At 38.9% G+C, this 12,977-nt stretch overlaps 2 protein-coding genes across 4 annotated transcripts in view; one reads left to right on the top strand and one right to left on the bottom strand.

Annotated features, from left to right (window-relative positions):
- RB1 (RB transcriptional corepressor 1) overlaps positions 1–12,977 on the bottom strand; it is an 82,929-nt gene that overhangs the window by 30,022 nt on the left and 39,930 nt on the right. The gene's annotated exons all lie outside the window — the stretch shown is intronic.
- LPAR6 (lysophosphatidic acid receptor 6) lies at positions 3,385–6,343 on the top strand. Its single transcript, XM_074815696.1, is given in 2 exon segments — positions 3,385–4,892; positions 4,895–6,343. Coding segments are annotated over 2 exon segments (915 nt in total). The 5' UTR covers positions 3,385–4,015; the 3' UTR covers positions 4,933–6,343.

Raw genomic sequence — 12,977 nt, 5'->3', positions numbered from 1 at the left:
TATCCAACTCTGTGACATCTAGGGGTAGGAGGAGGCAGCAGTTGTTGGTGGCAGAGTATCCTACAGCTGCTCTACTAGCACACTGCTAGGGTTATAAGGACTTTTCCTCTGACACCCAGTTCAACGCTGGAATAGGTTTGCCTCACAAATCCAAGATTGCTCAAGGGTGTAAAGAGTCCTAAATATCTAAACTTCGGTATCCAAACTCATATAAGCAGAGTTAAGTAGTAACCGACTAACGAAGTGTACGAAATCTGTTCACTGATGAAGCGAGAGATGATTTCAAGCATCTCATCAGCTCTTAGCTTTAAGGAGCCCATGCTCACTCTGCCTTCTATGCTTCTTCAAGAGCCACAGGAAGCCTGTGGTGGAAATGCAGTCTTTGCTCATCTAGCACTAGCAACAAATGACAGGTCCTAACTCATTCCCATCTCTGATGTAGAAAGGCAGACAGGACTTACACATGTATCTCCCTGCAGTGGCAGCATTGTTTCCTTTGGAGAAAAAAAACCCTCAGCATACAGGGCCCTCCCTGCAGCTGCTTCCTCCTGCCTAACCCCCCTCCCCATCCCAAAGGAAAATTTGCCCATGGTGAAGGAGCTTAAGCAAGGTCATTACCACATCAATTCTTCCTCCATAACAACTGATAAACACTTTTTTTATTTTTGAAAGCATTGGGGCTTACTGAAGGCTTTTCTGAATCTAACAGCACAGAGCCCAACATCTTGAAACATGATCCAACTTTTCTGATAAAGAAAGAGCTTTTAGTAGTAGCATCAGTGCCAGGCTAAATGCAGTACGCGAGACAAGTTCAAAATACATTTCACCTTTGGCTATAACTTCTGTCTGAGTCCAGCACTGAAGAGTAGGGTAACACCAGAGGAAGATACAACACATGTGATGCGTGCGATGAAGTTTCCTCCCTGCTTGCTCTGGAGCCCAGCCAGAAGGGAGGCTGCTCTTGACTCCCGCGGCTCCTGGTGCGCTAATGCAGGTTCTTCAGCTTGGAGAAGCTCACACAAATTAAAACACTGCTTGGTAACAATCAGCCACATCTAAATTAAGAAAATGGGTACGCAATTCACCTTTGCCATTCACACTTTTACACCAAAATGACTCAGACTGCCGGCTCAATCATATACCTCCTCACTGAAACACGATATGAAGTAAAAACCTGCCAACTCAGGGTTTTCAAATTTTCTTCCACAGGTGGAGATGCTATTTCCCTGCAGCTGAATGCTATTTCTGGAAGTATACAAATGTCAGTTAGTTCTTCAATTAGTGCAAAGTGTATATACTGGTTTGCACCAAAAAGGTGCAGGGGCAAGAGAAAGTCCCAAAGACAACAGAAGCATATACCCAAGCCCCTAAAATACAGCTCAGTAGTGCCCATGTTCGTAACAGGAGCAACGATGTGGGCCACAGCATGGCAGCAGCTCTGACAGATGAACTGAAGGCTGAGGATGCACTTTCACTATTGCTCTAAAGCACATTTACCATGGCAAAATGGACAGTGCCCCAGGTCAGACATCCCCACCCTGTCTCTGTGCACCCACACCTTTGCCCAAACGGAAAATCAACTACTAATAAGTAAGAGACACATATGCATTTCCATTAGTTTCTCTCTCTAAATGAGAATTATTGCTTGAGGTTTTGACATGTGACGTCAAATTTCTGTACTTCAGGGGTTTTCATTCCAGTAACTGAGCCTGCCCCACACAGTTTTCCTGTGCAAACAAAGCTGGAGCAGGAAAACTAAGCTCAGAGTTCCCACAGCCCGATGGTCTCGCAGAAGTCCCCTTTCACCATGCAAGGCTGCTGAGAATAGAAACAAAATTTAACCACATGTGACAACTGCTTTTGTGAGGAAAGCCAGGTAAGGCAACTTTACGCTAAGGTACAAGCTAAGTTGGACGTACAAGAGACTCTGCCAAGCTCACATTTTCATTTCTTGCTTAGAAGTGGAAAATGCACTATGCTTTACAGCTCCAAAAATAGTCAAAAAGGTTTCTCATGGTTATAGCCTACTGAAGTGAAACTGCTTGATTTCACCTCAAAATCAAGGTGAAAGCATTTCACAGAAGAAACATAGAGAAAACTTGAAATAAAATAAGCAAGACCCATTTTTGCATGTTCCTGAATTTTGTCTGACATACCTTACATTAAGAAACTATGCCAAAACCCCTGTGAAGTGCTATTATTTACTCTTCTTTACAGCAAGACTAGAAAGGTTTTGCCCAGAGCCTTGCTCAAGTACAACTGATTAAAATCTAGTTCAAAAGAACCATGCCACCCAGCCAGATATTAAGAGATTTGTTATTCTAAGACTTAGAAATAGACTGGTTTTGATGCCAGAAGTGAGTCTATCCAAGCTGTTGTTAAATAAATGAGTCTGTCTAAACTGAGATTTATCTCATATCTGCCCCTAAAGGCAATAAGAGCTGCGCTTTTTTATATTTACTTAACAATTTAATTAGTTACAACATGTTTTCATTTCATTAATCAGTGACTAATGTGAGTATTTTGTGCATATGTGGTAACTGGCCCCCTTTAAATTTTCAGAAACGATTGCATGGCACAGGATTTATTTTAGTATATTAATTCTCTGATCACATATTGAAAAAAATGCTTTCTGTACCACAGAATCTTTAAAAAGGAAGCTTTTTGGTAAAAAGAACCACCTTTCTGACTAGAAATAGAACTTGGGATATGGTTTTTAATATGGAACAAATTAAAAATTTTTCCTCCCACTGCAACATATCTCAGTCCTAGGAACATCCAAGAGCAACCAGAGGTTCATAATATTTATGCCTCTCAGTAATTATTTGGTGAAATTATTGAATTACTTATCAATGTTATTTGTCCCTCCTGAGGTTTGTACTGGTGTACTGAGAGAATCAAGACAGAACTACTCAGCTGATTTCTGGTAATTAACGTGTTAGCTATCACAAGCAAAGATACCTATCAAAAATGTAACGTTAATTCAGTCCTACATAAAATACAAAATCCTACAATTACTACAATCTCCAAAAAATCCCCAGGGATTTTAAGGTGCGAGAGTTATTCAGACACTGAAAAGTCTTCTCATAAGTGAAGAAAAAAAGATTTTGCAACAAAGCTTTTGGACTCCAGCCTCGTTGACAAAGGACCTTTCAGGGAGTGCAGAAAGAGTTAACAGGAGGCTGCAGCTGCAGCAGCAGCAGCACTCTGCTGGTGACCATTTGCACGCCTGCAAGGTACAGTCCCAGCAGACACATTATCAGATTAGGGGAAAGCAAACAAACTGAATTGAAACCATTCTTCAGAGAGTCCGACCTCTTCTTCCTGTGATGTCATGTTACAAATTGCCTGAGCTCTTTCCTCTCCTCTCCAGAAGGAGCCGGGCTGGCGAGAGGCTGCTAGGGCGCAGGACGCCAGGGCTGTGCTCTACAGGAACAAACACGCTCTGGAATTTCATTTTCTGCCCTCGCAAGCAGCTTCAGCTTGCTTCCCGCCCCGTGGGGCCAGCCAGCGAGCCAGCGCTCGCTCCGAGGAGCCGAAAAGCTCGTTTTACAGAAAGAAGGCTGAGGGAGAAACGCAAGTGCCGACACTTCACGGCGCTCAGGAAAGCGTTTTCTAAAGCATATGTTCCCCGCACATTTGGATGGACGAGACTTCGCCACCACGACCTGCACCCAAGAACAAGGCAGAAAGTTCTACAACGGCTTCATCAAATCGAGGGGGAAAATGGAACTGAGCAAGCTTTGGGATGACCTCATCTGCCACAAATGATACGTTTTTTGACTTTCGAAGACCGGCTATGTGATTACAAATAGCACTTGGAAGAGAAGAGTGACCTCCTGGTGATTACTGCTGGCTATGTACACCCCTGCTACAGAGCTTGTGTTTCTTCTCTGAAGGCTTACAGTGCAACAAACTTACCAGAGCACACAGTTCTTCTGGAATTCAAAAAAAAGTTGCAATAAAAATACCAGAGAAACCTCCAAATCACAGGACTTTTAAATATACCATTATAATGGTAAGCTCTAATTGTTCCACTGAGGACTCCTTTAAATATACTTTATATGGGTGTATCTTTAGTATGGTGTTTGTTCTTGGCCTCATAGCAAACTGTGTTGCTATCTACATTTTTACCTGTACATTAAAAGTGCAAAATGAGACTACAACTTACATGCTTAATTTAGCAATATCAGATCTGCTTTTTGTGTTTACACTACCCTTCAGGATTTATTACTTTGTAGCAAGAAACTGGCCATTTGGAGACATTCTTTGCAAGATTTCTGTCACCCTCTTTTACACAAATATGTATGGGAGCATTTTATTTCTGACTTGCATAAGCGTAGATCGATTTTTAGCTATAGTACACCCCTTTCGATCTAAGACTCTCCGAACCAAAAGGAATGCAAAAATTGTCTGCGCTGCAGTGTGGATAACCGTGTTAGCGGGCAGCACACCAGCAAGCTTTTTTCAGTCTACAAACCGCCGTAATAATACTGAACAAAGAACGTGTTTTGAAAACTTTTCAGAGGACACATGGAAAACCTACCTATCCCGGATTGTTATCTTCATTGAAATAGTTGGGTTTTTTATTCCACTCATCTTGAACGTGACCTGCTCTACTATGGTCTTACGGACTTTGAATAAACCGCTTACATTAAGTCGGAATAAATTAAGCAAGAAAAAGGTACTCAAAATGATTTTTGTCCATTTGGTGATATTCTGTTTCTGCTTTGTGCCTTATAATGTTACCTTAATACTTTACTCCCTTATGAGAACACAGACCTGGATTAATTGTTCAGTGGTAACTGCAGTCAGGGCTATGTACCCCGTCACTCTGTGCATTGCCGTTTCAAACTGCTGTTTTGACCCTATAGTCTATTACTTTACATCAGATACAATTCAAAATTCGATAAAAAAGAACAGGTCCACTAGACCACGGGACATCAGATTCTCTGAAAGGCCAGTTTCAGAAAACTTCATTCAACACAGCCTTCAGACTATAAAAATGAAAATATTTGACAGTGACTCTACAATATAAACTGTATTAAAAGACTACTGGGACTAAACTGGAATTAGAAGCCTGCACATATCTTCAGCTGTGGAAATATATTCTGATATGTAAATATTACACTTCCTTCACATCAGAAAAGTTTATGATAAGACTGTAAAAGTGTTAAGCATAATAGTACACAGAAAAAGTATTTTAAGAATTCATGTCAAATGTCTGTTCTGACAGGTTATATGTTAGAAATGAACTTTTAGGTTCAGATTAGGTTAACCAAAGTCCAAAGACTGTCTGTCAAGTCAAATACAAACAAAAGTAAGTGGGGTTTTTTTCTGAAGTTAAAGTAATTGCTCATTTTTAATAATGATACCTGTTTCCAAGTTACTGAGAACGGGAATGAAACTACCCAGTTTACACTGCAGGATCCACTTGCTGAGGAAAACAGCACCATATTGATCATATCACTTCAGCTACCGTGCGTGCTCTGGAGTTTCCTCTTCTCTACCTTACTCCTCCCTCCTGTCTTTCTCCCAGCGCCTTCCTTCTTAAGGACCATTATGTTCATAGGAGGCTTCGATCAATGGGCTACAAGAACTTAGTTCCTCCCAAGTTTATCTGATAAAATATATGCTCTCTCTACAAGCCTGGCCCCCATAAAGCAATTAAATCTTCTGGTAGTTTAGGGCATCTGGAAACAACTCAGATAAACTGGTTTTTCTTCTCACCTCTGTCTCAGATGTCTGTGTAATTATAACAAAATAACCTCTCTTGACTGAAGTTAGTGTTTTAGGTACAGTAGTACCACTTTATTAAACTCTTGTGTGTGAAGTTCTTCAACTCAACATGATAACATCCTCTAAATAAGGTAATTCAATCTCAAAGTAGTAGTTTCTTAGAAAAACAGGAGCTTTGTTAACTAGAAATGAGCATGTGCATCAACACAAATATTTCTTCTAGGAAACTATCTGGTGTCCCATAAAGAAATTCAAGACGCAGTAATTTTTAGAGTGAAACTTCCTCTCAACCTTTGTGGCCTAGAAATATTTTTATCATGAGCATTTAAAATTTCAAATGCTATTTTCTTGCAAACTTTATAAAGTATAAAAATAAATTACCTGGGGCTACATGCTGGCAAAATTAATTGAGATACTTTGAGAAGTCAAAGCCATGGAAAAGGAGAAATCTACGTATATTACTGTTACAAACAGGAATATATAGACAAACATGCTTTAAAACATCCTGCTATGTATGTTTCCCAGCTATTAGAACACTGTATATATTTTCCTCAAAATTAATTTAACATTTCTGTAAAATTAAATAAATATTTAAAAGGTAAAAGCAAGTAGTGTTGGTTTTTCCTCCCCCCCAAAAATGAAGTCAAGAATAAGAAGTGAGTTAAAATGAATTTGCACTTTAGATTTAGACTAGAAAATTCTGTACATTTTCCACATGCCACTGACAAATCCAAAGTTCAAAAGCCAGATATACACTGAGATCTCAATGCATCTCTCTCTAAAGAGCCCACTTAATATTACGCTCCCTCCAAAGGCTTTGGGACTAAAGCCCTTAATGTCACTGCTGGGCTATGTTTCTAGGCTACTAGTCTCCCTGAGCCTGGCAAAGCTGTTAGTCGGTTGACTGACAACTTGTTCAGCAAGGCCTCTGCATTACAGCAGCGAGCACCCTGGAGCCTCACCCTAGTAAAGAGAAGCTGCTCTTTCTGAGATTACAAAACTGCAGGGGGAAAAAAAAAAAAATCACTGACTTAAAAGCAGAACAAGCAGATCAAGTCGCATGTATGGGTAGTCCCCTTTAAACCAGACTTTCCTTGGTGTATTAGCTCAAAGAGCCTGGGGAAACGTGAAGAGTAGCTCTTTCTGCCTTGCACTCACTCTCCAGGGCAGTAGCTTCTCCTTTTTGCTATGGCATAATGCAACACAGTACAATCGTTTGATATCTTGAAACTGTTTGAGGAAGCTTTGTATTTTTTTATTATTAAACATAGTTGACTCTTTCCACGAGGAGGAAACAAACAAGCAAAAAGAATACAATCAAAAAAGCAGCATCTGTAATTTAGAGAATCTGACCATTATTTGAGAAATTCCTGATCTGATTCAGGGGAAGTGAACCTGTACCTCCCACAACAAGCTGATATAAAGCCAAGCTACCAGCTATTCAGGACTGGATGAGGTTTTCTCCACCTTTTCCAGTTCTGCAGCAAGATTATCCTGGACAGCTGTGGATGGAGCAATGTACGTTCCTGAACAGCTGCACTCCTTCCCTCTGCTCCTCCCTTTGAGACCAACTCTTCTGTGTCTCTGGTAAGAGCTTATGCCAAAATTTAAATCTACATGAGGAGTTACACTCCTAAGTCATGCCTAGGAATCTCAAATAAAAAAGGCTTATATTGTCAGAACTCTTGAGCATCTGAATGTGCTGCATCCAGTACTTCCTAAAAGTACATTATTTTTCACGTGTATGCCTATGCAGGCGTGGGTACGAGTTCAGTTTCAGGATCAAAACTTACAAATTTGTAGTCTGGTTTCTTCATCTACAGAGTGCAGATATTGCACACTTACTATAAAAATAAAAGCAGTGAAAATTTAGCTGATTCCAAGCACTTCTTTGATCTAAACCAAGGCAGGCAGCCGTTGATAACTAGATAATTAACCAGCAGTTTCAAAAGACAAGGAAAAAGAAACAACTTTTTATCAACACCTCTGATTTACCTCAACATGTCATTACTTAAAAAGCAAAATATTTCCCATTTCACACTTTTTATATTCAGCTTGAAATTTTAATTTCTGCCTTTCTCAGGAACAGAATGCAAGTGAAAGTTTGTTTCACTCAGTATATAGGTCTTTGACATTTAAAGAAATACCAATACTAAGTCAAATACATGTTTTTAAGCACTTTTAGATGAAAAATATAAAAAACCCCATAGATGATACCTCAGGCATGTAAGAAATCAACCTCCAAACTTTTATTTCTAAGAAAGTAACCTCAGTCATAGAAATGCAAAGATTGGAAAAAAGCTCACAAGATCAGGTACAAGATATGAATGGCTATACTGGATTAGACCCCAAACATTCAGCTAATCTACAATCCTGTCTCCAACAGTGGCCGAGGCTAGATGCCTGGGGAAGAAGATATCAGTAGGAGAGGCATAACACAAGGCTTTCTCCCATCCAGGTGCTGTCCTACTTCACCAGTTGCATCTCAGGACTTCCTGGGTCAGATTGTGTTTGTGTGTTCAGCAACACTAAAAATTTATCTTCTGTGAGCTTGTCCTGTCTCCCTCTGAATTCATGTAAACTTTTTAACATTCACAGCATTCTGCAGTAAAAAGTTCATATTGTGTGTGAGTGTGAGTGTAGCGGAAACAAAACTAAAAAAAACAAACCTTCTGTTTCAAATTCATTTGTTTCATTACTGCCTCATTTCTTCTGGAAGAGGCAAGGAGCATTTGATTGCCATTCAGCCTTTCCATATCACTCCTGATTATACAGTCTTCCATAATCTCTTGCAAATGAGAAAGTGATTTTCATTTGTAATTTCAACCAGCATCATTGCCAAAAATGAGATTTTCAGAATTACATGAACTCAGTTAAAATTACAGCGAGGTTCACTTTGAGACGGTTAATTTTGAAAACCCCACTTGAGCATAGCATCCTCTAGCATTATTTATTCTTCCAAGTTATTTTCTAGGAGTTTTATAAATGAAGAGCGATTTGTTCATACTTTTCCAGAAGTAAATGTAGTATTATAAGGTGCCTGCACCTGGGCAGACCTGTAAATCCTGACAAGTTCCCATTTTTGCTAGACTATTATCATTTATACCTCAGGGTTACTGGCATTTGAGCATCACTGACAAAATGAAGGAGGATACATTTCAAAAGCTAAGGCAAAATGTAAATCAGAATGATTCTAAATCTAGAAGTTGTAAATGCCTGGACTGCATCTGTTATCCAATTACAGTGCTGAAAAAATTGTATAAATACAACTGACAATCACTGAATTAGCACGTTTTCAGAATGTACTCAATAGAGCTCATTAAAGATGAATGCAAATTCAGAAAGCCACACTTGCAGAGTCTAATACTTCTGCAAGAAGTTGGATGAAGAAGTTTGTTCTAATCCTCTAATTCTGCTTTGACACTGAAGCCTTTCATATTTATCACCTCTCTCCATCCAGTTCCTGTTATACAACTGCTTATAAAGCAAGCCCAATTTTTCCCTGTAAGGAAACTTAACTTACCACAGAATTAAAACAAGCAAAAAGAATGCTGCACACATCATTTGATCTTCTACGAAACTTGCCATTTTGTTGGAAAACTAAAAATTCCAGAACTGACAATTTAGATTTAAAATTATTTTTACTATTTAACAGTCTGTCCACTCTAGTTATTACAAAACTAAATGCTGTCCTGCACTAAGAAGGAGTAAGTTTTCTACAGTTTAAACATGAAAATCAAACCATAAGCAATGATAAAGGCAAGCCTCTAACAAGAAGTTCCTACCTCTTTATGAAGAGATAAAAGAATACTTTTCCACACAAATAGCTTTAAGATTTGCTCTAACTCCACCTTTTTTAAACAGTGATTTGCTGCCTTAAAGAAAAAAATTCTTAAATAGCAATGTTAGTAACAGGAGGCACTCGAAATTAATGCCATTATCTTGGGAATAATATTAAGTCTATCTCACATGAAAACAACTGTGGCTATGTTAACTCTTCTGCTTTTCAGATGAATTCTGCAAAAATTGATGCTTTATGAAAGGAAGTAAATTGTACACAGTAGTTGCAAGCCTTCAACCTTCTGTAAAATTATGCAACATTAGATCTACTCATTTTTGGAAGTTTGTCCTGGTAAGCACTTTCTAAAAGCAACTCAATGTAAAAAACCTGACGACACTCCTGGTCACTAAGGAGCGATACAGGATAACAAAAAATTTACTATTCATCACAGCATCAAGAACTTGATTAAAGTTGGAGACACCTATAATAAAACTTTGATGCTTTTATGAAGTAATGAAAAAACGACCCACAGCATTGCAGATATTTCTTAATGGAGATATTTGTTAAGTATATAGCAAAACAATGCAAAAAAACCAGACAACACAGATGGTGAAGCAAGTACCAAAATACCTGCCTTTTCAGACCTAACAAAAATATCTTTCATTAATGAAACCAAATCTGAAAACTCTTGGTCTATTTGTTTACTGAAGTTATTTAACATTTTTTAACATGTGAAAGAAACTTTACTATATGTACTGCATACTCACATTGTGTTTCACATGTTCCTGTGGGCGGGTAAGCGCAAAAAAACCCCAACCAGCAGCTATTTCTGTCCAGATAAGATCTGCGAGTTCCTCTGAGCCGCTGGAAGGTGCAACAGGCGCAGACAGAGCATGCCAAGCACAAGCTCTGTTCTGGGCAGGCTAACTTCTGAACGGGAAGGACAGGGTGATGACAGTTCAGGTACTTACCCAAGCCAAGTTCAGACTAGGTACAGTCTAACTGGGCAAGCCTGAAGTCTCTGTTTAGGGGTTCAGGAGAACACCATGCACACAGGTCCAGAGGTTAGTGGCACAGCACTCAGTTGTACCATAGGCACTTACCAGCCCGCAACTAACCCATTCTGACAAGCAAACCCAACCCAAATGAAGAGCTTGAACAAAACCTAGAGGGATTACCTTTCTGAAGGACAGTGAACACTATGCCTACTCAACAGTTGTAAACAGGGGTATCCTCATCCCTGACATGGACTTTTTATTACTGGAAAGTAAGGCATACTCTCAGTGATACAACTGTATAACTGAAATACCATACATTTATACAGTATAAAAAAAGGCACAAAAGCACTTATTTGGCCTACAAAAAAAAAAAAACCACCACAACAACCCCCCCCCAAAACCTATACATTTATGCATGCAATAACTTAAAGAAAATGTAGCAAGCAGAGACAAATACCCACAACCAATGACATGTAATTTGGCAGTTTGAGTTTGACAAGATACTGTTACCTCCTTAAGAGCTTGAAAATTGAGCATATAGCTGAAAAGAACCTCCATGTTAGAATGTTTGTTTGGCACCAACTTTGCTTCCTAACAGAAGATAATTCTATCTTCCGTAGAAAAATTAGCTATGGAATGGCTCAAATAACACAGCAATAAGGCTAGAAAGTGCAATACAAGCTTCTGACAGTTATTCAGGACTGTGGCTCAGATAAAAATAAGCAAGACCAAAACCACCAAAAAAACCCCAAAACAAAACAAAACTTCACTCTACCCATTTCACCAGTTTTGTTTCACTACAAAGATTTAGAAAACTACGAAGTTACAGAGCATAATCTCATCCAAGGAAGTAGCAGCAGGGATATGGCCTCAGAATTTAACCCAACCATTATCTACTTTTGTATTTAAGGAGACAATCGCATCAAATTTGCCCGAACTCAGCAAGATTTTACAAAATTAAAGAACTGCAAGAATATCTCTCTGAATTCTAATATATTTTTTCTCATGGGCAACCTTTAAACATTTCTTCAAAGTACTTGCAATGCAGATATTGCAATGCTGCAGGATGAAAAGCTGAAGTTCAAACAACAGAGTAGGACTCAAATGAAAGTCCCACAGCCATGGTATGATCAGCAAAAAATTGGACAATATAAAAAAAACCTTGAAAAGCAAGGATTCCCAGAAAACTATTTCACCATTTTTTGTTAAAATGTTACTAATAATCAGGGCAACCTTAAGGAAAAAAAAACCTAAAAAAATAGTATATCGTGTTACCAAGTGTTACTTGGTTAACTAACTCTGTACTTGGAACCAGCATAAAAACACAGGCAAGATACCTTCATACTTCACCAACAGAGCTGCAAGTTCCACTGAGCACAGGCTATAAAACCCTATCACAGCTGTAAATCTATAGCCAGAGAGATTATGACATATCCTCTGCTTCTGTAGCCACACTGCTAACAGCAGACACCCTCCACATGAACAGAAACTGCAGCTGTGACTATAGGTGAGATATATAGCACAAGTAGCCACCTAAACCAAAACTAGGCATAATTAAATACCTACCTCATGCTAATGTCCCCATAATGCTGAAAGGAAGGGGCAAACACAGTTATGAAAACTAATATTAAGCATATGATTCACTTCTACTAACCTTAACAGACAAACATTTTACATCTAGTTTAGGTTTGTCATTGAGACAGATTTTCTCTACACTCAGTGGAAAGAGGTACCTTCAGAAAGTGAATAATTCCATTATAAAATACCTGTTTAAGACAAATAGAATGAATTGCTTTCTGGAAGGGCAGCTCTGTCACAAATACAGAGGGAGCCTAAATACCTAAGTTACAGAAGTCTTAACAATGTAGGACTCATATTCCTCTAATAAGAGAAACTCTATACTTTAAAGCAGTAGATGAAGGAGAAAAACGTAAATCCTTAATCAAGCATGGCATCAATGTTTCACAGAATGAAAACTCACATAGTTGCTGTCTCTTAGGTAATCCCTTTGGTCATGTTTGTACTTGAATCAAAACAGCATCTTAAAGGTTGGGCTGACTTGGTATACCTGCCACAGATAAATCCATTAATTCTGTGCTAACGTAACCAATATCTTACAACCCTAGTGGGTGTTTTGTACATTTGTTGAGCGTCTACCAAGAAGTGAACACATTGCTAACACAGAAAAAAGCAGGAAACACAGGACCTTGACTCTATGTGTTCTGGTTACTCTTCCAGTAGCCTGAAGGATTTGCTCGGATGGTAACACCCAAGCATGAATAACAGCTTGAGTCATCTTCACGATAAATAGGAGTGGCAGGGAAGATTTTCAAAGTGATGGTGCAGACAGTGAAGACTATCATTTGGTATTCTTCCTGGTTTTTCAATTTGCCTTCAGCTGCTCAGGCAGATAAAAGTTTCAAGCCTCAAAAAGCACAGCACAATTTCTATAAAAGGAA

The sequence above is a fragment of the Strix aluco genome, chromosome 2 (assembly GCF_031877795.1).
Source record: "Strix aluco isolate bStrAlu1 chromosome 2, bStrAlu1.hap1, whole genome shotgun sequence".
NCBI classification, from domain to species: Eukaryota; Metazoa; Chordata; class Aves; order Strigiformes; family Strigidae; genus Strix; species Strix aluco.
Note: the sequence above shows the minus strand (reverse complement) of the source record. Positions and strands in the feature narration are given on the sequence as shown.